Below are 27724 nucleotides of genomic sequence, written 5' to 3' on the forward strand. Positions count from 1 at the left end.
TTAGAGATTGTTCATGTGAAGTCAGTGATTGAATAATCATTACAGACTATTGTGATACCCAATACTATCATTAGTGAACTATTAATAACTTCTTAATGGTATGGTCTCTCCTACGGCACACTTTGTACTAGTCTTGCAGATGTCAGGTGTGTTAAATGGTTGCCAAGTGATCAAAGTAGTGTAGTAATCTCTAATTACCATGAGATGCCTAATTCTCTAAGTATAGAAAGTTATATGCCTTCATATAGAGTGCATGGTGCATTAACCATTTATGCAATAGAGAGCATAGTGCCTGCAACTTATTCGAATAATGTTCCACTTGATCCGAGTAATGTGGTACTATATAGCTTGCATCTAGTACCTTGTTTTCTTTATTTAAAGTGTCTTATGCCTTAATGTAAAGTGCATAGTGCATTCAACATTTGTCAAATAAAGTGCCTAGTGCAGTTTGTCAAAGTTCCAGGTGCTTACGTGCATTAAGACTTAATTGTCCATAAAGTGCTTGGTGCTCAGTTCCTAGCAGCCTCAGATCAGATTAATTTTTTGGAAATATCCCAATTGATGTTACCTGCATGTCTCTAGCCTACATTATATATATATATATATATATATATATATATACATACACATATACATAAACACACACACACACATATCCTTGAAAATCCATTCTATTTAAATCCAATGGTCACCCGCCAATGTAATGTACAAATACAAAAGGGAAAAAGGGAATACTTTGGGTATCCAGTTTTAATATAGCATTTTAATATTTGGAATGAAACAAAGTGGCAAAATATATACACGTTGAAAATGTTGACATAAGGGTGAATTAAGGATTGGTGAGAGTACGAGAGAAAGAGAATGCATAAGATGGGTGCAAAAGAAAGAGGGGAAAGCTATGATAAATTAGGGTGGTGGAAGGCTAGCATTTGAGGGAGAATAGGATCACCCATATTTAGAGTGTGTCCCTAAAGTTTTGACTCGATCTATAACATTTATTAACTATAGACTGCAGAAGTTTTTGTGTTCTACATTCCTGGTCAACAGTTCTGTGTCGTCAGCTTGGATAAGCCGCATAAAAGACCAGAGATCTACAAGACAACTGGTGATTTCTGTGACTGCTTTAATCCCCTTTTCTGCAAGCAGTAAAGGTTTCAGCCAAGTAAATGGAGGATAGGTCCTCTACTGCGTCTTTGGTGTTTTTCACTTTTTCTTGACTGATTTACCAACCCTTTTGCCTGACGAGTCCTCATCTGAGGTTTCATCAGGGACGCAGATCTGGAATGTGTCCACGAAAGACTAATTTAGGGCCTCATTCTAAATCGTCCGGTTTGGTAATAAAGTGCAGGTATTGATGTGTACCGGGACTTCACTGGACTGGTTGACTACAGGTTTGCCAGTGGGGCACCTGTGTTACCTGCAGCTAAGAGCTGGGGGTAAGGCAGCAAAAGCGGTAATTACCGGGGCTGATATTGCCGGTGCTGGTAATGACGGCAAATACCCTCAGAAAGTCCTATTGGACTAGATGAATTGGGATTAACACCATCACTCCAGCACTCGTAATCGGGCGCCAGAGGAATGCAGTGAGAAAGAAGAGCATGGGACTGCAGAAGCAGGGTTCCCCCAGTGAGAGGGAGGAGAGGCGTATGGTACAGTGAAGAGAGAGAGAAGGAGAGGGTGACTTTCATTCGCGGGAGAGGGGATGTCTAACAGAGGGGGAGAGCCTGTTGTCCCAAATAAGGGGCATCAGTAAGAGAGTAGGAGAGACTGAAGAAGGGGAGGACTTTTCGGACACTTGGAAAGGAGAGGAAGACTGCACACTAGAAATCATTAAGCAGCAGACCTTCATGTCTGGTGCTTTTTGTATGCCTTTTATTTTGCTGTCCTTCTTATATCATCCTGAGTTCAAGGATTCGTTTCCCAAGGACCTTTATGTTACAGCTATCCTGGACCACTTTCCATGCAATAGACTTAAGTTTTACTTTTGTTTAATAAAACCTTTTAAGCTTATTCTGGTGTCAGTAGTTGTGTGTTCCCTCAGCAATGTGTAGTGGCTAGCAAGATCAACTACTTCATTGTAACCGTAATGCAAAAATACAAATATAGTTTACAAATTAATTCAGTAATAGGCTTTGTTGACTTAATCATACCTTTTAAACTTAAATGCATGGCCCTTTCCACTACGATGTTGACAGCAAATGTATTCTCTGTGTCTACGACTGGGGCCTCCTCCAATGCTCTCCTTTGCTGTACATTCTCAGACTGCGGCAAGGCTCCTTGGTGCTTCTGTCTGTCTGATGTGTGTGGATCACTTGCATCTGACTCATCTGCTGAAGTGTCCCCAACATCTTCAGTGCAACTGTCATGATGAATGGAACTTGCACAGTGATATGCCGACGCAAGAGCGATATGAACCCTTACGCTGGCACCAGACAGGTCACATGCGTTTCGCTTGAACAATGGATAAACACCTGGAAAAACAAAAAACAATGTTAATCACAGCTGAGAATAGAAATATTCAAGCTTGAAGGATTGTATTAAAAAAGCAATACAAAAAAATATCTAGACAAGAGGAAGCCTTACCACTGTTCTTCACTTCTGGAGACCAGAAATGACAGTATATGAACAGATTCCCCAAGGCAATTGAAGTTATGGATTATTAAATGAACAGCTTCCCTAGTGGAAGTACTTAACACCCGGGGATTTAGCAGCACTATTACTATAACATTCAAGTATTTTTCATTTAGGTATTTTGAAAACCATTATTCAATATTTGTTTCAACATATATTTAGATTTCTTTTTTAATTTAAAATCAGACTTTTTTTCACATATGCCAACAACACAATACTAGATTTATAATGAACACAAACACAATGAATTGCATTTCAGTCATGCTTGCTAGTGAACTCCCACAGCAAATTCACCTAAGTACCTGAACAGCCACCCTTACCAAATTATCTATTTGTGGGGTCGGACTCGTGGACGTGGGAAGAAAACACTTTAAGCTTTCTTATAAACAAGAGTCAGCACTGCATGACCTTTAAAAATTACTTGGGATAATGTTCGTCAAGAGAAGACTGATGCTCTACCAAAAGGCAGTGAAGTTCACTTTATTTTTCATAATGGAAATGCATAAGGAACAAGTTACTTACCTGTAACTGTTGTTCTCCAGCATGGGTCTGGCATGGATTCACATGCTCATGAATATTCCCCGTCGTCAGGCTGGGAATCCTCGGTAAAGAAAAAACCAGTATCAGTTTCGTTTCTGATCTGTCTTTCATAGTAATAACCAATCACTGGTCTCTGCGTCATACTGACCACAGCCAATGACTGCCCTCTACCTAAGCACCGCCTCTGGCAGCCATCTTCAGATTTGGAAGCACGTGAAGCGGCAGTATGACCAAGTGAAGAGCCGCAGAGGGGTAGGCGGGAGGGTTCGCATGTGAATCCATGCCAGACCCATGCTGGAGAACAACAGTTACAGGTAAGTAACTTGTTCCTTCTCCAGCATGGGGTCTGGCATGGATTCACATGCTCATGAATAAAGAATACATAGCAGTACACACATGCACAACCACGGGAGGTGGCAAAGGCTCAACATTAAGCATTACATCAAACTCAACATTAAGCATCTTACCTCCTCACCAGGTTCACCTCAGGCGAACAGGTTGCGCAGCACTGCTTGGCCGACCCTGGACTCCTCCCTGGAATCCCGATGGACGCAGTAGAATTTCGTGAAGGTGTGCGTCGACCTCCACGTAGCAGCCCTGCATATGTCCAGCAGGGGCACACCAGAAAGGAACGCCGTGGTAGCTGCAATCGCTCTGGTGGAATGGGCTCTCGGACGGCCAGGCAGCGGTCGGTTTGCCAACCGATGACAGTACATGATACAGCCGGAGAGCCATCTGGAAATGGAAGCCTTCGAGAGAGCCTTCCCCTGATTGACAGGTCCAAAATTCACAAAGAGTTGTGACGTCTTCCGAAAACACTTCGTGCGGTCCACGTAGAACTTCAGCGCTCTAGCCACATCCAGCGAGTGCAAAGTCCTCTCAGCCGGCGACGAAGGCGACGGGAAGAACACAGGCAACACCAAGGGTTCGTTGAGATGGAAGTCCGACGGTACCTTGGGCATGAAGGAGGGGTGCGTCCTGAGCACTACCCTCGTGTCGTGAAAAGTCAAGTACGGGGCCTTGCAGGAAAGGGCCTGGATCTCTCCCACCCGTCGTGTGGAGGTGATGGCCACAAGAAACGCTGTTTTCCACGACAGAAACTTCAACGGGGCCGAGTGCAGAGGCTCGAACGGAGGTCCCATGAGCTTGGTCAGCACCACGTTGAGCTCCCACGCCGGGGCCGGCGCCTTCACCGGCGGGAACGATCTGAACAGTCCCTTCATGAACTCTTTCACCAGACGATGAGACCACAAGGACGTCCTGCCCGTGGTTCTGGTGTATCGGGAGATCGCAGCAAGATGAATCTTGATGGACGCGTGTGCCAGTCCAGCTTTGGCCAGCGTCAGCAGGTACGGCAGTACCTGGGGAGCCGTAATCCGTAGAGGGTTAATCTTCTGTGCGTGGCACCAGACAGAGAACCTCTTCCATTTGTGTCCGTAGCATTTAAGAGTCGAGGACGCCCTGGCCTTTGCAAGAACCTCTCTGCAGTCGGCCGGTATGTCGTATCCTCTAAACTCTAGCGCTGCAGGAGCCAGGTCTGCAAGTTCAGCGATTTCGGGTCGTGGTGGAGGATGGCGCCTCCTTCCCTGGAGAGTAGATCCGCGTCCACCGGCAGCTTGATTGGCGGGGACGCTGACAAGTCCAGAAGGTCCGGGAACCATATCTGCCTCGGCCACGCAGGTGCGACGAGGATCATCCTGCACCGTGACCTCTTGAGCTGGTTGACGAGCCGGATTAGCAGTGGCAAAGGAGGGAACGCGTAGAGGAACAGGCCCTCCCAGGGGAACGAGAAAGCATCGCCCATGCTCCTCGCCTGGGGAAACCTGCTGGCGAACCTCCGGCACTTGGAGTTCGTCGCCGTCGCGAACAGGTCGATCTGGGGTGTGCCCCACCGTCGGAAGAGGCGATCCACTAGATCCTGCCGTAGTTCCCACTCGTGGCACGAGCGCAGCTCCCTGCTGAGTGAGTCGGCGATGGTGTTTTTTATCACTGCCAGATGAGACGGCACAAGAAACATCGTTTGGGCGACGGCCCAATGCCACAGGTCCTGCGCCTCCTTGGACAGTGCTGGGGACCTGGTTCCGCCCCGTTTCCTGATGTAAAACATGGTGGTGGTGTTGTCGGTGAAGATCCTCACCACCTTGCCCTTGAGGGACGGAAGGAAGGACCTGAGGGCCCAGAACACTGCACGGAGCTCCAGGACGTTGATATGGAGGGACTTCTCCGTCGGGAGCCAAAGGCCTCTCGCGTGCAGATTTTCGGTGTGCGCGCCCCACCCTTCCAGGGAGGCATCCGTGGTCACCGTCTCCTGGTGGTCTGGGGTCTGGAAGTCCATGCCCGCCGTCAGATGCGCGCGGGTGCCCCACCACCGGACCGCTCGGCGGAAACTCTCGTCGAGTGTGATCCTCTCCTCGAAGCCGCCCGTCGTTTGGATCCAGCGCGCGTCCAGGAACTCCTGCAACGGGCGCATCCGGAGCCTGCACATGGGAATGAGGTAGATGCAAGAAGACATCATTCCGAGGCGGGACTTGATGGACCTCACCTTGGCCGCGTCGGAAACCAACATCCGCTGTACCTTGCCCAGGATGGACCTGGTCCTTTCCTCCGACGGGGAGGCCAGAAGGGACACTGTGTCGAGCTTCGCTCCCAGAAACAGTGCGTTTTGCGCGGGTACCAGGTGGGACTTGGCGTAGTTCACGGAGAATCCCAGGTCTGTGAGACGTTGGACGGTCCTTGCCTTGTGCTCCACGGCGAGCTCCCTCGTCTTGGCTCGGATGAGCCAGTCGTCCAGGTAGGGGTAGACGTGGATCCCCTCGCGGCGCAGCTGCGCCGCCACCGGTGCGAGGCACTTGGTGAATACCCTGGGTGCCGACCGTAGTCCGAAGGGGAGGGCTTTGAACTGGTAGTGACGCCCTTGGACCACAACCTGAGGAATTTTCGGTGCCCCTTTAGGATGGGAATATGGAAGTAGGCATCCTCCAAATCCAACGACGACAGGAAGTCTCCTTCCTCCAGCTGACCCAGGAGGTGCTGGAGGGTGACCATCCGGAACTTCTGCGCCTTGATGAACTTGTTCAGACGTCGCAGGTCTAGGATGGGGCGCCATCCTCCCGTCTTCTTCTTCACGAGGAAGTATCTCGAGTAAACTCCGGAGCCCCAAAGCCTCTTTGGGACGAGTTCGATGGCGCCCTTCCTGAGCATCGCCTTTACCTCCAGGAGAAGCTGAGGGACGTGAAGCTCTTTCCTGGCCACGGGGGGGACGCGCGGGCACCTTCTTTGAAACTCGAGCGCGTGGCCCCGGGCTAAGGCGTCCAGCACCCAACGGTCGGTGGAGATGGACTCCCACACGCTGACGAAGCTCGCCAGCCGGCCTCCCACCGGGGTGCTTCGGCGGGGGCCCGACCCCACGGCCGGTTCAATCCTGTTTCGACGAGGCTTTGCCGCCTTGACCTCCTTGGCGACGACGGCGGGGTCCGCCAGACTTTCCTCGTCCTCTGTAGGCCTCCTGAGACGACGAGCGGGCCGCTTGACGGTAGGTGGAGAAACCGCCGCCGGAACCTTTATAGGCGCCCTTGCCTCCGCTGCTCCGAAAGGGCGTCCGTCGTTGCTGCAGAACCCCAAGGGCCCGGGCCGTCTCAGTGTCCGCTTTAATGGCCTGAAGGGAATCGTCCACTGTTTTCCCAAACAGGTTGTTCCCATCGAACGGCATGTCCAGGAGTCTGGTCTGTACGTCTTGACGGAAGTCCGTAGCCTTGAGCCATCCACGCCGCCTAAGGCACACGCCGTTGCCCAACTGGCGAAACCCAGTGTCGGCGATGTCCGTCGCAATAGTGATGGCGTGGTCCGACGCCACCTCACCTTCCTGTAGGATCTCCAGGGCATCTGCCCTCTTGTCGTCCGGTAGGAAGTCCAGCAGGGGAGCCAGTTTGTACCATAGCTCCCTGTCGTAGCGGGCCACGATAGCCAAGGCGTTGGCCGCTTTAATCGTCGTCGCTGCAGACGAGATGACCCTGCGTCCCATAGCGTCCAATTTCTTTCCCTCGCCGTCCGGTGGGGAAGTCGATGTGGAGGCCGCACCCCCCCCGCTTTCTTCCTGGCTGCCGCGGAGACGACGGAGTCCGGGGTAGGCTGCGCCCGGAGGCACAGGGGGGCCGCGTCCGGGACCCGGTACTTCTTCTCGTACCGGTCTCTTCTAGCTGGCGTCGTGGAAGGGTTCTTGAGGAGGGCGAGGCCCTCATCCCAAATGTCGTCCAGTAGAGGCACCGCGAGGACCGTCTTCCTCTTGGCCTTGCGCCGTTGATAAAGGAATCCTTCCTTTTTCTTCTCCTCAGGGCAGAGTTGGAAAAGCTCGGATGCCCTGGCGATCATGGAGTGGAACGATCCAATCTCGTCGGGCGGAGAAGCCCTGGTGGGAGGTGACGACGGCAGATCCTCGTCGTATACCTCGTCGTCCGTACCCGTCGCTGCCGTGTCAGTCCCCGTATCATCCCCTCGGGTGGACGGGGAGGAGGGCTGGACGGGTCGTGACGGCTGAAAAGGAGGTGGAGGGTGAATCCTTCTTTTCTTGGGCGGGGGAACACCCGAAGGTTCCGGTTCAGGATCCTCCGACGGGAGAGGTTCCTCCGTCGGCAACGGTAGTCTTGTCCTTATCTCTGAGCATAAGGACTGTATAGCCAACAAAATGGCCGCCGAGTTGTCTTGCGGCGCTGGCAGAGGGGAATCCGACGGGCGATCAGGGGCCCCGTCGGCACCCTCGACGATGTCGTCGTCACCTGCGTCGGGATCCATCCCGACGGGCCGGTCTTCATCCATGCCAAGGCCGTGGCTTAAGACCTCGATCAGCTCTTCCTCCGAGGTTGGAGCCGAATCTACGACGACGCCCTGCCCCCCCTTTTCCTTCCCCGCCGGGGATTTCACGGGGGTCCTATCGATGGGCACAAAAGAGGACTCCCTCCGAGGTGGCAGGGAGACTCTGAGCCCCGAGATCGCCACCACTGGTGTAGCCTCCACAGGCTGAGCCAGGGCCGCCGCGACAGTATCGATAGAGGGCTTGGCCGGATGGATTAAGGCCTTCACCACCTTAGGTGCACTCACCGCCTTATCCTTGAGGGGGGGGACACTGCCTCGCTCCCCCTCCGATGCGGCCTTCGAGCTCAACCGGGGCCTCTCCAGGAGCCTCGCCCTTCCTCTTACCCGACCCAGAGCGTTGGCTCGTGGCTGAAGGTGCCGGGGAGGGTGCGCCCTGCCTAGCGCCCGTAGAGCCCGACGGTTCGGCGCTCCCGGTGCCAGCGGACTCGCGGTGCTTAGCCTTGTGTTGGACCCCCATCGCCGGGGCGTCCTCAAACGTCTTAGAAGACCGCTCGGATTTCTTCCTCTTCTTCTCGCCTGACGGGCTCTTCCCTTCCAGCCAGTTGGCGAGGCGTTGATGGCGGTCCTTCATGGTCCGCTCCGACATATTGCTGCAAAACGCACAGTCCTTCTCCACGTGCGTCTTGTCCTCATGTAAGCAGTAGAGACAAAAGGAGTGTTCGTCCTCCTTAAAGACGTTCTGCAGCTGGCATCCAGGGCAGACCCTGAACAGCTTTCCGGGCGTCGAGCTTCCCTTCTCCAGGGCCATGTCCGGGCCTGAGAAGCTTCTGGAGTCCTCCAAAAACATAGCTCGATGAAATCTTCACCCTTGAGGGGCGCAGACGAATCCGACACGGGTCCCCGTTGATCGGATGGAGAGTCGGTGGAGCTTGAGGCTCTTTTGACCGAAAAAAACGAAGTTTTTGAGAAAAAACGTGAAAAAATAGCACTAACGCTCGAGAGCAATAGCACGAGGATCCCAACACATGAACGTGCGGTAAAAATCTGAAGATAGCTGCCAGAGGCGGTGCTTAGGTAGAGGGCAGTCATTGGCTGTGGTCAGTATGACGCAGAGACCAGTGATTGGTTATTACTACGAAAGACAGATCAGAAACGAAACTGATACTGGTTTTTTCTTTACCGAGGATTCCCAGCCTGACGACAGGGAATATTCATGAGCATGTGAATCCATGCCAGACCCCATGCTGGAGAAAGTCACTTGGCTGTACTTCTCATCCACCAAAGGTGCCTCCAAGACCTACTGCGACTCGCAATGACAAAAATGCCACAAATGCATATTTGAAGACGTAGGACGTTGGATTACAAATATTCTCCCACTTCTTCTGTAGGTACATACTTCAGGTGTTGTGAACACTCGAGATAAGAGAAATATCTAGATCCTATCCATGAAAAGATGGCATTTACTTGCACAGGGTGTCAAGTTTGAAATGTAAATTAATGCATTTACATCTGTTAACTTCTTTTTATACTCTAATTTAAAAACATTATGTGGTTTTTGAAACAGTTTCATTTGAAGTCATCGAGATTCATTTCAATCTCGACAGAGATGGACCCAGGATGGCGACTTCAAAGGACGTTTCTCAGGGTCACGCCTAAAACTCTAAGGGGCCTGGTGCCCTCTGCAATCCTATTGAACTGCTAGACCACCAGCTAAGCCACACCTGGGAGCAATGTGTGACCTTCTTGTGTCCCAAGTGTGCTAAAGAAGAGGGCCGGCTGCCAAGGCCCATTAAGTACAGTTACATGGCATGAGGAAATGTTAAGAGCCCTGTGGCCCTGAAGGGAGACCAATGGCAGACACTGCCACTGCCCCACCCCACACACCAGTCTGCTGTGAGGCAGTGTTAAGATGGATTTCTAGTATCTGGCCAGGTGGGCAGATTTTCAGAGGCCACCCTACTTATAGTGAACAGAGTAACTATGCGAGGTTAGCCAAAACCCAATCAATGTAAGCGTGGAGAAGAGCCAAAGCTATTCTCACAAAAGTGAGTGGGTACAAGGGAACCTTGGTAGAGTGGCAGATCAGTCAGGCCTATCTTAAGAGGAAGATGTGAGCTGTAGTTAAGTACACTAAACCCAATTAGTAAAGCCCATCAAAGGAACACTTACACATAAATGTATATTAAAATATAGATTATATTTACAGTAGAATCACTTTGAAATACTTAGCACAATAAACCAGAACACATGGGAATACTTTAGAATACTTTTCAAAGGCCACTGCTTAGTTTGTAGTTGCTTGTGGCTACATTTGTTACAGCATTTTGACTGTAATGACAGTTCTACCGTATTATTGGTAATAAGGGCACTCGCAAAGTTTAGCAGAAATACAGTAAAGACATTTACTCTGTATACACATAAGATAGTGACTTTTGGGAAGGAAAATTGTTGGTTAGTGTTACACTAGCAGTTATTGGGGTTATAGAGGTGGTTTCCTCACACAGCAAGTCTTTTAAAGCCCAAAACGCAACCCTAGCTAAAGGAAGTTCGGAGAGGGCTCAATGTTGTGACAAGCAGTAGAATACGAAAGTTCCCGTGGATACTTTACAGTCTCTAGTCTCTAAGATGCAAGTGGACACAATCAACGTTGCAGACCCTGTTAAAGGACTTGCTAAAAGGACACAAGTAGAGGCTTGAATACGAGGTAATAGGGGGTTACCCTGGACACCTCAAGGTAAGCAATGCCTTTCTTCCCACAGTACCTTAGGTTTGAAAAAAGGATTGTGGCTGGATTTTCCTCTATGTGGCAGCGCTGGACCCGACCCCCCCGGATTCCTTGGTCCGATGGTAAAAGTCAGGACAATGGACGGGATCTCTCAGCAGCAGTCTCGCAGGACGACCTCTGAGACGGCTTTCAGCAACTTCCCTGATCACTCTGCAGTTTTGGCACCTTTTCTGCAGCACCAGCAATGGACGTGATTCACTCTGTCAATCTTCTTCGCTTCTTTCAGTCTCACACTCTGCTGAGTGGGTCTAGGTGAGGTTGATCAGAACTTTGGAGTGCCTTTGAGGGCTCAGCAAAGATTTGGACGAGTTCGGCCTCTCCAGGACGATGCACTCAGAATGGGCAGCAGGTCTCCCTGTATTGGGGTTTCACAGCTCTGTCTCACAGGACCTCGGGAGATGGCTCAAATCAAAGTTCGTCTTGAGACTGGTTGTTCCCATCAGTTGAAGGGACAACCTCGTCTTCGGAGCTCCTCTGACGCACAGAAAACAGGGTCAGGACAGCAGTGGTCGCTTCATAATGTTGCAAATGGTCTGCAGGTGTCTCTGGTCGTCGTCTTCTTCAGTTACTTCAGTTTCTAGGTCGACCTGCCTTTCACCTCTGGAGCCTCACCTTTTATACAGTTGCAGCACAAACTCTTCTGCAATCTCTCTCAGCAATTTACAGAAAGGGGCAGGTGGCTGTCCAATCAGGACAGCCAGACCCGCAGTGGGAGCTGGTTCCATTCAGGTACTCAGGCATACAAAGGGAAGGGGAAGGGAGTGAAAAACTCCTCCCTCACTTCCTGCCTGACCAGACACACTGGAGCCTAGAGCAGGACACCCAAGGGATCCCGCCAAAGGCAAAACACACACACAGGCTTCCCCCAACAAGGACTGTTGAAGAAGGCTGACAAAGAACAACCATGCAAGTAATGGCAAAAAAAGAAAGGAGCCACCAAGTTAATACTTGGGTGACCCTATTGTGTATAACGGAGGCTATGGACATAGCCTGCAGTAGAAAATGTGCACAATCGTTGGCAGAACAAGTCCACTGCCACCAGCCATAACTAGGAGATTATGTATGTGACATAAAAGTTACAGGAGAAGAGAGAAGTGGGATACTAAGAATCCGTTTGGCACTCGACTGAAGGTGGTGTGTGGCAATCTCTCAAACTATAGAGTTTTGGGAGGGGGTATCTCTCTATTCTTAAGAACTGTAGTTACTTGAGGATACAGAAAGATAATCTTAAAGAAGAACCTGGGAGAATAGCTCAGGGACAACGCGCTCGCCTTGGAAGCAAGACGACGCAAAGCAACATAGGTTCGATCCCCGGGTCTGTGCTTAGAAACCTCTGGGTATTATGTGCGTTATAAATTACCAATTACAATTACTCCACCTAAGGTGATGTGTGTGCCAAGCTCTCAGGCTATACAGTTTTAGGCGGGATACAAAGTATCTCTCTATCCTTAAGAACTGTAGTTACACTCTACAATATAGAAAAGAATCTCAAAGGAGGGCCCTAAGGGTCCCCAGTAACACTGCCCATAAAGAGCTGTGTGCTGCCATAGTAAAAATACATATGCCTTCAAAAGATATGGAGGAAAGTAGTCTCCATAGGATAGTAAAATACAAAGGAAAGAGTTCCATAAGAGGGAATGAGGGGAAAAAGGCTCCACTCATTCAGGGTTAAAGAAAAAGGTCCAGAAGTCCAGCAAAAAGTGCTGGGGTCTCACTAGGAGAGGGGATTAAACATACAAATGATAATTCTCTCTAACAGTGTCCATGTGTCAGAGATCGATTATACATTTGTAGCAGCAACACTACACCCCTGATGGATAGTTTTATTCAAGTAACTCTGACCTATGCAGCAGGGGGTGTGGGGCAGTTGGCTCTTATATTAACTCATGGTGGGAATACCAGAATTTGAGAGGCTTCTGGCATGAAGTTAAATCCATGATCGAAGAGATGGTGGGCATTCTATTTGCAGTTATCCATAATTTCTTCCGTTGGGGGTTTCCAAAGCCAAATGACAGGGAATTCCATACAGGGACAGAGAACGGGTCAATAACGTAAATCTTGGAGTCAAATGGTGCATAGCATCTCTCTTGGGTAAACCAAAACACCCTTCTAAGCCAGCGAGGCTGACAAGATGCTGGCAGGGCTTCGTTACGGAGAAAACTACACATTGTACATAACAGGCAACCCAGGTTTCTAGCCAGCTGGTTCTTGTTCCTGAAGTTTGTTGCCACAGACGTGACCCTACACTGTCCAACCAGACTTTGTCTGAGATTTGTTTGCTCTTAAATTATTACTCTTATTCCAGGATTTGTTTATTGTACTTGCCGCAAGGGTAAGGTTTTTTGCTTCCTTTAATGCTAATGTTACATTGTGGTAAGAATTTGCTAAAATCTAGGTGGGAGGTGGCCCCATCTGGAGCTCCATTTATGTGGATTCAAAATCTCACAAACACCTTAAATGGAGGTAACTGGGAGGTAATGGGCAGGACAGGGCATGTTATCAAAATAAGGTAATGCATAGTTTCCATGGCCAAAGTATGTACAAAACCAGTAGGCAAAGAGGAAAGCTAACAGTTAAACAACACATGCGCAAACAAAAAGCAGAAAAGACTTTTATATTTACCACTGACTGTTAGCTTTCTAGGTGTTCTCTCTCGTAGTGGTGAAAGGTCAACATAAGCACAACCAATAAGGCGGTCGGTGTCCAGTGGCCTTTCCACAGTGGGGTCCTTTCCATATGCTCGCCACACCTGGATTTCCAACCTCTCTTCTCTGAGGTACCAGACCAATGGCTGGTCCTTGGTTAGCTCCACTGATCTAGTCTGCTCAAACATCACAGTCACTTGCTTCCCATCCTCCGACACCTTTGGTCTTGTGAGTGAAGTACAGATCGGTTCGCCATTATAAAGCTTGTACCGGAGATAACAGTGAGTGCTTTTGTGAACATGCTTTTGCCCAGCAAATAGCATGCACTGCACTGGCAGCCACACCCTTGGAATGGAAACAGACATAGTGATCAGATTTTCCTTCCGTTGCCATTCATCGCTGTCCCCTAGGCTGTCTTCCTGCCTTTCCTCCTCCAGGGGCCAGCCCAGAGCCTGAGCAGCATCCACAACACGATCTCGATCAGTGCGATGGGCAAAGGCAATAGAGAGATCCAAGCCTCCCACAACAGTCTGTAGAATACTTGCAGAATGGGAACGTTGCATGTCTTCCGGCACACTCACAGGATACCAGCCGCTAATACCTAAAACGGGTTTGAAGAAAACATATGCCTGTGAGGAATGTAGTAAAAAAACACCTTGTAAAACGATATGTTTGACAGGTGATACAAGAAAAATGTGTTTTAGACTGAATTAAACATTACCAATAAACCTATGCGGTACTGGGCTCAAACGTGATAACAGACAAAAATGGTAAAACCTGCTAGCAGGCCATGACATTGCAGCAAGGCAGATCATAAAGATAAGAGCTTTCTAGATTTTCTACAAATCATCCCTAAAATACAAAGATTTGCATAGCAATAAAAAGACAACATTACAACATTTTCTTAAATTCCTTAAGGTGCCAGAAATGAGCACAAATACAAGTATTCATCAAATTCAATGGTCTTGGCTAATCCCTTTCGAAAGTATTCTGTACATCTTCTTTAAAGTACTTGCTAATGTAAAAAAATGTATTGTATTTGATCAAATTGCCATGTATAACAATGTATACCAACAGTCATTCGCCAATCAAAAAATAAACACACATCGAATGCGTTCCCATGCACATGGTCATGGATGGCTTTAATAGCTCCACAAACTGAGAATAAAAAGGGCTTTAATATTGTTTCTTAAGGTTGTTTAACACATGAATCCTGTTTGTGTCCTGAAGAAGATGGTCTACAACCACTAGTGAACCATCAAAACCGGTTGACCAGACCTGTTGTGGCTCCACCACAACACCACAAGATATCACCAAGACCAACCGTGGGCTATCATCTAAACTAGCAAGGAACCCAGAAAGTACTGGTTTCTCAGCACACCCCACATCCAGTGGGCTGTGTGTTTTTTAAGATCAATTTGGCAATCTCTACCTACGTGGTTTTATATTCTACTGTTTGGGCAACCACCCACATGAAAAGAGCACTGAGCCATCAGGGTGAATACATTTAGCCAAAAAATCCCGATGCGTCTAGCCCATACATGTCAACCAAAACCTCTTGGTTCATGACTACAAGATCTAATTCCCCTCTCGCACTCACTCAGAACACTGTTGGTTGCCCCATCTCCACCTTTTAGGCTGTTGGTGATAGAACTGTATGTGGTACATAGTCAACCCACATGCAGAGAGCTAGAGTCAGTCTCTCCTCCCTTCCCGCCTACACCTTGCACATCCACCCGATGTGCATTGGGTCTTCTGAACAGGTTGCAGGACTCTGACACTTTCAGGACCTTTGGATCTCTGGGTTCATCAGTCTCCCCACCACCCCCACACCAGCGAGTAGCCCCAAATGGATGCCTTTCAGGCCCCTCCCAGGGACCTTTATGCCCTTCCCCAGATGTGTTTATTGGTAGAATTGAGGTTAGGGGACTGTCTCTCAATACCCACTGTCATCGTCCTAGTTTTTGTCCTTCTCCTCGCTCTCTCTGTTCTGCCTCGCTATGCTCTTTGTTCACTGGGGAGGAAGGATAGCTCGGGGCAACACGTTTGTGTTGGAAGCAAGACAACGCAGCACAACTTAGGTTAGAATCCAGAGCCTGCGCTTAGAAGCCACTCGTTGGTATGAAGCGCATTATAAAAGAACAATTATAATTCTCTTGCTCCCACCTCGGTTCCCAGGCCCCTCTCCTCCTCAGCTCCTCCCTTACTACACCTCCATCTGGTCTGTTCTTTCTACTTTCATCCTCCTCAGTTTCTCTCTCCCCACCACACTCCTCTGGTCTTCTCCCACTCCTTTTTACCCTCTCTACTACTCCACTCCTCTATTGCCTCTCCACCTACTCTGGCTGTTTTTCCACTTTTTTCTTCTGATCCACACCGTTTTCATCTTCCAACTGCCTCTGATCTTCTCTCCCCTCTCCACCTCCTTTATTTTCCCTCCTTCCACCTCCTCCTTTATTCTCGCTCTCTCATCTCCACCGCTTCCACTCTTTTCCGTCCCTCCTAAACGTCTCTCCCTCTCATCTTCACCTCCTGGCTGCACCACGGTCCTCTACTCTGCAACTCTATGCCTTGATTCCTAACTCTCACACTCCATTTTTGCAGCCTCTCTCTTTTATATGTCAGTTGGATTGGGGCCTGAGAATATAGTTTCCTGAGTGAGAACAGCTGTGTGCCTAGAGTGTGCATGTTGTGTGACCGGGTACAACCTCAGCAGACTACATATTCCGAAGCGGTTACATGTTAGCTGGTGGACCGCACTGCGGCTCTAGCAGCCAACATCTCAAAAGTCTGTATCTGCCATGTGGGAATCATTCATTTAATTTAATTGCCTATGCCGCGGCAATTCATTCCAGGGGTTGCAGTCTCTTCTAACATGAAACCATGTAGGTCTCTATCTTTGATTCAATGTCTGCATATCACCAAGACTGTGCATGAACCTGGGCTTTCCAGTAACTTGGATTGACTGTTTTTACCCATTTGACATCCGGACAGATGTGAAGGTTGGCATGTGGTTGGCTGGTTTCTCAAACACACTTTCTGGACATTTGCCAGTAGACCTACACCTCCCAAGAAGCAATGGAGATTGCCTGTTAGGGGTGATTGAGTTGAAGTCGGATGTGGGGGATCCTCTATATAAACCACCCTGAATGCCTGCATCAGAGAGCAGGTGGCAAACCCGGGGCCCAAGGCCCCATCCTCCAGCGTGTGACTTCACCACACAACATACAAAAGTAGGCTAATTGACCAATTGTCTATTTGTACATTAAATGAGATACTACTAATGATAAAGCATGAAAATGCTAAAATACTTTGGAGTCCGCCTCCAGATGCAAAAAATGCAGCAGATAATGCATCAGTGAATTTCAAAAACAAGATGTTAGTGTGGTCCACTATGGGGCAGGAATAATGCCTGGAGAATATAAAGTGTATATGTTCATTCTACTACGTAGGTACCATTCAAACTCAAGAGCCAACTCCATGAGATACCAACTCAATGAAAGTACATACAAACATCAAAGAGATAAAAAAAAGAAAATGAATTATATAAATACAAGATACATATTGAAACAAACTAAAATAATGGGATAACAATAAGATGCAAGGGAAAAGGCACAATAAAAGAAAACGGGGAAAAAGAAAAAACTAAACAGGGAAAGGAAGATAAGGGGATAAACAAGATCAAATAGGTGCCAACAAATAATGAAGGGAAGTATATTACTTACAAATAAAAGTGATCAGCAAACATTCATTAAACAAAATCAGTGCTATGTATTGGGTTGAAAAGTACATAAAAGCCCAGTCACTTGAAAAATAATGCATTTGTCAGAGTAACTTGAAGTGTTAATAAGTAATTGATACATTAATAGTGCTTGTGTGGCAGTTCTTTAATCATGTATGGACCGTGGCATGATCCTTTGATAGCGAGATGAGACTGATAGGACTTGCCTTGTCAGACAGATCATTTTCCACGATGTCCCGAATTCAAATGAACAAATGGTCAATTCCAAAGGCAGAGAGTAGCAATGCACTCAGCTTACATGCAAGGATTACATCTACAATGGGGTGGTTCCAGGTGATCTTGAACACTGGGGTCAGTATACTGCTTAGGGTGACATTTTCTCATAATGGTTGGACACAAAGCTTCTAGAAAGGGTTACATATTGGTACATTACAAGCAACCAGTGCACTATAACGGTGTCCAGTGATATTTTCGAATACAACATTTTCGAAAGTCAAAATGTCGAAAATATTTATTCGAAAATAAAAATGTCGAATTGTTTTCGATTTTTTTTCGAATTAATGTTTAAATAAATAATTAATAATACTTTATTAAACATCATTTTTTTAAATAATTAAAGGTATATCCATGGTGGGTGGAGGGGATGGGGAGGAGGGGGGGTGTTGGGGTAGGGGTTTGGGATGGTTTTTTTAAAATAATTAATTATTTAATTAATGTTTTATTAAATATATTTTTTTTTAAATTAAAGGTATATCCATGGGGGGTGTTGGGGGGGATGGGGAGGAGGGGGGACCCCCCCATAAAAAAACTAGTATTTGTGACATTTTACATAGTTATTTTAACATTGGTTTTTCGACATTTTATTTTCGAATTAATGACTTTTTCTATTATATGTGTATGTGTTTTCGACATTTTTGAATTCGACATTTTTTTTCGACATTTTTGTAATTCGAAATTATGTTTTCGATATTATGACTATAAACCCACTATAACCACAAGCAGGATGTTTTGAATATTTGCAAGTTATGGTTTCATGTGAACATCATTATTTGACATCCAAGCCTGTTTGCGATAAGCAGGCCTAATAGCAGATGTGTCGACACAGATGACCTTCAGGCACAGTAGCAAATTATCAGAATACTGGTCTATCTTGATGTGCAGGGCTAATGACAGTGGCTCCATGTAAAGGTTGAACATAAAGATGAATAAGAAGAGAAGAACATCATATGGAGTCTTTAGCTATTGGATTTCAAAGGGATCTGTTCTCGGTTTGCCAGGTAGGACACTAAACACAGTAGGATGACTTAGTCGAAACCCGTCCAGGATGTTTAGGAGTGCTCTGTGGTTGACTGTGTAAAGAGGCAGCAGCAAGGTAGAGTAGGACAACAAGGCAGGAGTCTCCTTTATCAAGAATGTGAATGCCAATGTTTTGGATGGTGGTTGTCTTTTAAGGTAAAAAAAAGGGCAAAACCGTACTTCTAGTGCCAGATACCTGTACCTTCTAATTTTCCAATTTTTGTGTTGACCAACTTTTTCCTCTGACTAGTACAAATCTGAAGCCTCATCTGGGGCCAATCTCTGATGTGCAACTTGAGATACCCCATGCATATCAGGGTTAAGGTGCCATGTTCCTGGTGTGAGTAACCTACAGATGATTTACTTACCTTTAAAGAAGATAAAATAATATTACCATCATCATATGTGAGTGTATATTCTCTTATTTAGCATTATAGCGTGTTTTGATGCATCATATAATGACCCTGCTCCGCTACCAAGAGTAAACCAAAACATCATCCAAAAAGACTCCGGGGCAACCATTGGACCAACTGGACATCTGCCCCAGAGCTGGAGTCCAAGGAATAGTATTTACAAAAGGAATTCAGAAAAGATCACGTTCAAAATACTGCCCTTAAGTTTGCGTTCCGCACTGAGGGTATTTCCCAAAGTAATGCAAGCACTTACACCACACCTACGCCTCCAAGGTGACCACATATATCCGTGCCAAGACGACTTGCTCTTTCGCACTGCCACACCCTCATGGGTGGTGAATTCAGTCCACTATGTCGACCAACTGGCCTTTGCACTGGGCCTCAATATCAACTTAGAAATTCGAGAATACAGTGCATTGGCCTTTTCTGGAACTGTACTCAGGCAGGGTCTACCCACTCAACCAAGCGGAACCTGCGCATATACTCAATGCACAGCAATAAAGATTCAGTGTCTGTTAGAACGGATGGCCTCCAACATCCTCGTCCTCCCCCATGCCAGGCTGGTCATGAAGCTAATACAGCTTCAACCTGTTCTCAGTGAGTGTTGTGGGTAGAAAAGCAAAGAAACGTCCTGTGGCGCCTCAAAGACGGAATGTGCATGCAGGCATCCTGCACATTTAGAACACAAGCAATCCCATCCCCCTCCATCAGAGGACAGAATATGCCCCGAAGTAAACATCTTGATCATCCTACATCTAAGCTTTGTCCTTCTTGAGAAGGGCAAAGAAACGCGAAAAGTAACCTTAGTGCAGACTCTCCAGCTGAATCTGATCTATGGCATCCAACAGTTTCTGAAGTCCTTTTAAGAGGTTCAATGGACATTGCTAGGGGCCCGGTGGGGGCTATGCGGAATGGGGGGTCAGAATCACATCCTCACTACTGATGAAGTCCAGGGGTCTGTAGTCATTTACCGACTGGTGCGGCTGGGCCTTTGTGATCTAAAAATAGGGCACAACGAGACCTCCAGAAGGGCAGGTGACATGGTTGCCTGAATTGTCATCCCCTTCGCCCAGCAATGATTAATGGCGGCACAAGTGCGGTAGAATCCTCCCTGTTCAGATTCAACAACGTTAGTGGTCGAGGGAAGAGGTCAGGGATGTTTGGTCCAAAGAAGGCTCATAGGGGAAGAGAGTGAAGTTATGAGCACCGAAACAGAAGCAGCCTTGAAGAGAGCAGTGACTGCGAATGCCTGCGAGCTGCAGTACGAGGTAGTGCCGCTCTACCTCGCAGCGTGGTGCTCAGGAGACTGAGGCAGATGGGGAAACAGGGCCAGCAGAGGAAAGTCAGTGATGCCAGAAACATCTGAGGCGAGTGCAAAGAACCGAACACATGGGCTTTGGAGGCAGCAGGTGAAAAGCACCAAGTGTGGAGCGTGCAGTGCATAGTGAGCCGGGAGATATACAGTGGGTGCGGGTCCTGAAAGTATGACTGAGTGGCAAATGGCAGAGGTTTGGAAAGGGAAGTGAAGGCGACCCCAGGGTGAGATGATGCAAGAGTGCAGCAACAGAATTGCGTGGGAGTGTTGCAGACGCTCGGAAGCGGAGGCCCCGCTAGACAGGCAAACATTGGGCAACCCTCCTCACACAGGATAATGGTGTGGAGAACCTTGGAACAAATATTACCACTAGCAGAAGAGACCTTTTGTAGTTGTAGGAGCTTTTCTTCCTGGCAGGCGAGTAAACCAGGAATGAAACAGCTGCTTTGAAGCAATGTGGTAACCAAAACGTGTTGTGGAAAGAAACCATTAACTTTATCAAACTGTTGTATAACACAAGACATTTGCTGTGCTGTCTGGAAAAAAGCATTTCACCAGAAGAATAATTGTGATTGTGGAAGTAACAGTTGCTTTGGCTTTGAACAAGTGTTCTGTGAAAGATACATTTATTTTATCAAGTTGAAGGACGTATTGGATGGAAAAGACATTTTTCCTGAACTAAATAGGACTTCAGTGAATCAGAACTCTTTCAAAAGTCTTCCTGAATTGATTCAGGGGAAGGGAACCAAACCCTGCTCTCAAGGAGTACTTTGTGAGAATGATAATGTTTGAACTTTTGCACAGTTTTCTTGAACTGAAACCAGATACACTTTGGTTATATATGTTAGACGGAGGGTCAGATATATTTGGACACAAGGTCATCTTTCTTTAGTTTTTGGTTGGCTAGGTAGGAACATTCTCGCTAGGGTATGGACAGATGGGCGTTTATCCCACCCGTCTACTTTTAATAAATATGACAAACATTGAGAAAAATACAACTTTGTGTCCGTCTCTCATTTCTGACCCCTCATAGAAAGAAACATAAGAAGGATGGGGAAGATCATTCCATAAATCCCCCACCAAAAGACGCCCACGAGAATTGCAACGGTAAATTCCTCCATAAACCTCATAGGGCTAGTGAAACCTCAGGACCCAAATCAGAGTGTGGTTACCAAAAAAACCCATTCCAAAGAACCTTTGGTAAATGTGTAGTTTGTGTGTTGGGTGACCACGTGAAAGGAGATCCCAGATGCAAGGGCAAATCTTATAGTATCCCATCTGTCTCTTTAGCCTTCACCCAAGGGCAACACGTTCTTGTGACAGGTGCCAGCTTTCACACTCAGGCTGAAGAGCCCAGTGATGTTCAAGTAGAGTTTCTTAAGTGTCCCTAGGACTGTGGGAAGAACAGAACATAGAGGTCTATAACCCCATCCCTGATAATACTAAAGAATATTATAAGGACTGTGTACATGTAAATGGACAGGACACTCCGGCCATCGGAGCCACTGGGGCTAGCATAACTGTGGTGGATGAAAGTTTCTTCCAACCTGAGGATGTAGCTAAGGCGTCCAAAAGGCTCACCAAGTTAGCAGGAGGCCCTGCCCAAATGTGTCCCATAACACCAGCTAGCATTAAATGCAATGATATGAGTGTTAGAATCACAATCAGTGTTCAACCTGAAATGCCTGGTAGGGTACAGTTGGGAAACGACTTGAAGGCCCTGGGTGTAGTCTCCAGTCCACTAAAACCCTCTTCTAAGAAGAATATGGAGCTTGCAAGAAAAGCCAGGGCGGTAACCTTAAGAGACCTCCCCACTAAGACCAAGGAGAAATCCAGAGTCTCAAAAAGGAAGAAGTGCGTCAATCCCAAACCTTCCCCAAATAAAAGAGCTTTTACTAAAACAAACTCCAGGTCACCCCAGTGACCCCATCTCCACCCCTAGCTAACTTGGTGGAAGAAGAATCCCCTGAAAACCCACTTACTGGTGAAAAAGAAGTGGAGGAGATTCAACCCGTCTAGAGGATCTGAATCCTAGAGACCATCCTGAGCTGCAGACTTTGCTTGAAAAAGGTGGACCCTCTAGTAGTGACTTTAGCTGGGGACAAAGAGTGTCCCTCTTTTGAACGTCTGTGACAGCAGGCAGCTTCCCTGGATGAAGGGTAAGAGGCAGAGAAGCATAGACTCTATTGGAGGGTGGTCACCTCTACAGTGAGCCTATGGAATCCACTCTAGGGGACATAAGGAGACTGGTGGTACCCCAGGAGATAAGACCACAATTTCTGAAAATAGCCCATAAGTTTCCTCTGGCTGTTCATTTGAGTACCAAAAGGACCAAAGAGAGAATCACACTGTAGTTCTACTGGCCCAAGATGAGTGCAGAAGTAGAAAAGCATTACAGAAGCTGCACCCTTGCCAATTGTCTGGTAAGCGTGCAACCAAGAATGTAGCACCCTTAGAGCTCCTCCCAGTTGTGGGAGTCCCTTCTGAGAGGGTATGAATTGACATTATTGGTCCCCTACACCCTCCAACCTCCTCAGGCAACCGGTTTATCCTGGTTGTAGTGGACCATGCCACTAGATATGCTGAGGCCCTATGAAAACGGTTATTGTTCAGGCAGTTGCTAAGGACCTACTTGGTATTTTTTACTAGAGTAGGTTTTCCAAAGGAGGTAGACTCCGACAGGGAGGTCAAATTGTATGTCCCACTACGCGCAAGCCATGTAGGAAACCTGCGGTGTCACCTACAAACTCAACATCCTACAATCCCCAAACCAATGGGTTGGTGGAGAGGTTTAACAGAACCATGAAGAACATGATAGGGGATTTAGAGGAACCCTTTAGTAGAAAGTGGGACCTTCTACTGCCATGCCTTCTTTTTGCTTACAGAGAGGTGCCTCATATTGGAGTTGGCTTTATCCCTTTTGAGCTCCTCTATAGTCATCCAGTCAGAGGCCCTTTGGCACTGATTAAGGAAGGGCTGGAGAGTGTTCCACCCTTAAAGCCAGTACAAATTACTGACTATGTGCTAGGCCTCATACAGAGGATGGGGGCAACCCCAAGGAGGCCCGCAGGGTCTTTCACAACATTCGACTTAATGCCTATGTCCCTAGACCACAGATAGGAGCTTTGCTTCTAGCTTCTGAGCAAGAAGAAGAGGAGAGTGAGCCTCTCCCAGATATTCTAAAAGGATACCCTTCAGATGGGTCTATAGAAAGAGTTAAACTATCTTCTAATCTGACACAGCAGAAGGAGTGCTAGTCTCTGTTAAGTCAGTTTGCCCCTCTGTTCTCACCGACACCAGGCTTGACCCCTTGGGTTCAACATGACATATGACACTGGTGACAGTGTCCCTGTGAAAATCAGGGGCTACAGAATGTCAGATCATGTGAAGAATCACATCAATGAGGTCAATAATATGCTTGACCTTGGAGTTATTTAACACTACACCAGTCCATGGGTTAGTCCAGTTGTACTAGTACCAAAGACTAAGGTTCTGCATGGACTTCAGTTACCTAAAAACTGATGCCCCTCCTTTGCCAAGGACTGATGAACTGGTGGATAAACTGGGTTCAGCTAAATTTCTCAGTACATTTGACTTGACAAGTGGTTACTGGCAGATTGCCATGACTGACCATGCCAAGCAAAACATTGTTTGTCTACCCCAGAAGGCCTGTATCAATTTAAGGCCATGCCTTTTGGACTGAGAAATGCACCTGCCACTTTTCAGAGAATGGTAAATCATGTTCTGAATGGGTTAGAGAACGTCTGCATGGCATACTTGGATGATATAGCAGTGTTCAGACCCACTTGGAAAGAACATCTTCTCCATCTTGAGCAAGTGTTGCAGGCAATTCACCAGGCTAACCTGACCATCAAGGCAGGAAAATGTCAAGTTAGTCAAGAGTAAAGTGGTCTACCTTGGGCATGAGGTAGGAGGGGGTGAGCTAAAGCCCTTGCCCAGCAAAGTACAAGCTGGGTCACCCCCACTACTCAAACACACGTGAGACTCTTGATAGGACTCTTAGGCTACTATAGAAGTGTCATAGGCAACTATGGACCCATAGCTTCTCCTTTGAATACAGCCTCTTCTCCAAAATACCACTAGAGGGTGAAGTGGGATGAAGCCTGCGAGAAAGAATTCCAGGGGCTGAAAGATGCCCTCTGTAAAGCTTCAGTGCTGAGAGCTTCAGATTACACTCAGGCCCTTCTTAGTGCAGACTGATGCATCCAATATAGGAATTGGAGCAGTCTTGAGCCAAATGGATAGCAAATGCAGGGAGCACCCCTTTGGCTTTATCAGTAGAAAATTAAAAGCTAGAGAAACAAGGGGGCAACCACTGAACATGAATGTTTTGCCATTGTGTGGGAATTTAAGAAGTTTCGAGCATACTTGTATGGATCTACTTTAAGAATTCAAACAGACCACCAACACTTAAGATGGTTAATGCAGACAAAGGGGGGAAATGCAAAGGTCCATTAGCCTTCAATGATTTGACTTCACCATAGAGCATCAGTCAGGTACCCAACATAAGAATGCTGATGGTCTCTCCAGAAAGTATGACTGACTGGAACCAGAGATCCATCCAGGATTGGATTAGATCCTCCTGTCCCTTAGTCTGGTGGGAGATGAATGTTAGAGAGATTTATCAGTTTTATGCTTAATCCCCTCTCCTAGTGAGACCCCCAGCACCTTTTGCTGGACGCCGGGACCTTTTTCTTGTTCTCCTGAATGAGAGGAGCCTTTTTACCCCCTCATTCATTCTTTCTTTCTTGCTTTGATCACGGGAACCCTGCTCATTGTATTTTACTTAATATTGTTGAGCCATGCTTTCATACATACCGTTTTAAAAGGCATCTGGGTTTCCCTTTTGCAGCACACAGAACTCTATGTGCAGTGGTGATGGGAGCCCCTTGGGCTCTCCTTTTTGTGTTCTTTAATATTCCTTAAGACCTACTGTTCCCAAGGTAAGAGGGATACATTTTATCCTTCCTGGCTTTTCCTTTTGAGAGATCTACACACCCCACCCTATGGGGAGTGCTGAGGGGTTACCTAGTATCCCCTTTCTCTGAACTCCTGTAACATTTATGTTACAGTAACAACCCTATATATATATGGCTGGTGGCAGTGAATTTGTTCTACTGACATATGTGCTATTTCCGACTGCAGGCTGTATTCACAGCTGAGGCTATGCACAGGAGGGTCACCTTCATTCCAGCATGGTGGCTCCTTTCTTGTTTTGCCATTTCTTGTGTGGTTTTCTTTCTTGATCCTTCTACCATCCTGAGATGGGGAGGTCCTGATTTGAGTTTTTGTCTTCAGCCGGAACCCTTTTGTGTAGCCTCCCGAGGCTCCAGTGTGTCTGCGAGGACAGGAAGCATGGGAGGATCCCAGAACTTCACTATCCTTTGTCTTCTGGTGTGCCTGAAATGAACCAGTTCCCACTGGGTAGCTGGCTGTCCTGATTGGACAGCGACCCACCCCTTTCTGTAAACTACAGGTAGAGTTTGCAGAGGATGAGTGTGAAATCCTGATAAAAGGTGAGGTATGTGAGGCAGAAGGCAAGTCGACCACTGGAACAGAAGATCCGAAGACGATGACCAGAGATGCCTGCAGCCCCTTCCAGTCACTGCAAAGAGACCACTGCTATTTTGACCCCCCCTATTTGAATCGACAGGAGCTCCAAAGAGGACTCCTCCTTCCCTTTGGCTGGTGGGACCAACTAGCCATAAGACGACCTGCAAAACAATCATCCCCCGACGTGCTGTGACATTACTGGACTGCAAACCGGCAATACCAGGGGACCTCTGATCCAAATGCAGTGCATCATCTTACCGTAAATGAATCCTCCCAGAACTTTGGTGAGCTCCAGTTGGACCTCCAAAGGCAAGGCCCCCCTTCTCAAAGTGTCCTCACCAGAGTGCCGGACAGAGGAATTGAGACGGATTGGCCAGGCGGTAAACGTTCATCCTTGGAGCCTGTAAAAAGGTGCCAAAAATACAGACCAATGTGGCAGTATGAGGAATTCCTTGCTGAGAGTGCTCTCTCTAGACTGCTGCTACACCATTCCTTCCAGAGTCCCTCCTTTTGTCACCATGACCAAGGAACAGGAGGCAGGGTCCACTAATGTTGCACTGTGAAAGAATCCAGCTGCATTCTCTTCATCACTCCAAAGGTACTGTGGGACTCGAGGTAGTACTTGCCTGAAGCCATTGTGTCGCTCCTGTTTTACTGCGTTACTGGAGTGCTGATTCTGGTGTTTGGGTGTTCACCCATACCGTTATCCCAGGCCTAATGCTTGTGCAGCTTGTGCGGTGACAGAGAGCCTTTCCCTAATACATTTATGACCAACAAAACCATTCTACTTACTTGGAATTTTACCTTTTCTGCTGCTGTGCCTTACCTGCATTCCCTCAAAAACAGACTCAGAAGAACTTGCAACTATTTTGAGATGAACTGCTGAAGCCTTGTGGCCTGAAATGTATTATAAGCATATGAAAGTATTCAACTGTTATTGCTGGTGCTGAATAACCTCTTTTTATTCCTACAACAGAATATTTTTGGAGTGAATATATTAAGTGATTCTACTTACCAATTAATTGTGTTCATGGACTGTACAATTCATTACTATTGGTTTACTCACCTAAAGTATTGCGGATGTTTTCTATTGTGTTGATCAGTTAAAATAGTACTTACTTAGCTGGATATAAATTTGCATTATGTATATAAAATCAATCTTTATTTTACTATAACTGAAAGTGTGTGAGTTTCTTTGGGCCTATATATTTTCTGAGTTCATTGTACTTGTCTACAGCTCTCATCCTCCTCCTAAAATGAGCCTGGCTGCTTTGCCATTCTACAAAACCTTTGGGTAGTACAGACGTATAGTAAGATTTGGGGCCACTATGCCAATGGCTAGTTTTATAGAGTGTCACCTGTTTCAGAGGTCAAGTCCTAAAAATAAAAGTGGGGGGACTCTTCAAACGCAATGGGATATGTTGTTCCAAGAAATTAGCATATCAAAGGGAAATATGCACATTTCATTAAATTGGCTTTGCATAACCACCCAAATTGTGCAGGGCGAATGGCACTCGGCTTTCATAAACTCAGCACACAGAAAGCCAAGAGAGGATATTTTCTTCTGATAGTCTTTTTGAAAATGTTAAAACATGTGCATGTTTTAAACTCCAAGAACCAATGTAAATGTGTTTACCGGAACATGTTATGTTATGTTATGTGCATACTTCTAATGTGCCGAAAGCCTGCAGGCATCAGGGCGTGGAGAGCTGGAAAAGACAAATTCACATTTTGATCTCTAATTACCAGTTAGAAACCCGCCTGATAAAGGCTACCACATTTTATTGGAACAGGAAAGTTTCCAGCGACTTCCTGAAAGTCAGATGGCTTTCCTCTTGCCTAAGAGCCGACTGCAGTTTGTTCCAATATTGTGCTGCCTTGAGCGGGAAGGATCTCCCTCATCCTAGAGCGCGATTTACCCGAGGAATATTCAATAATCCAGTGTCAGCTGATCTAAGCCATCTGCGGGGGGCA

At 47.0% G+C, this 27724-nt stretch overlaps 1 protein-coding gene across 2 annotated transcripts in view; it reads right to left on the reverse strand.

Moving 5' to 3' along the window:
- The window catches only part of C2CD3 (C2 domain containing 3 centriole elongation regulator), a 594096-nt gene that overhangs the window by 277025 nt on the left and 289347 nt on the right, over positions 1 to 27724 (reverse strand). For both annotated transcript variants that reach the window (XM_069640138.1, XM_069640137.1), the window contains 2 exons: positions 13388 to 14011; positions 2151 to 2471 (listed from right to left, as the gene is read on the reverse strand). In XM_069640138.1, coding sequence (XP_069496239.1) covers positions 2151 to 2471; positions 13388 to 14011 — 945 coding nt within the window. The remainder of the gene's footprint in view (positions 1 to 2150; positions 2472 to 13387; positions 14012 to 27724) is intronic.

Source organism: Ambystoma mexicanum, chromosome 7q (assembly GCF_040938575.1).
Source record: "Ambystoma mexicanum isolate Mex_15411 chromosome 7q, UKY_AmexF1_1, whole genome shotgun sequence".
Classification (NCBI taxonomy): Eukaryota; Metazoa; Chordata; class Amphibia; order Caudata; family Ambystomatidae; genus Ambystoma; species Ambystoma mexicanum.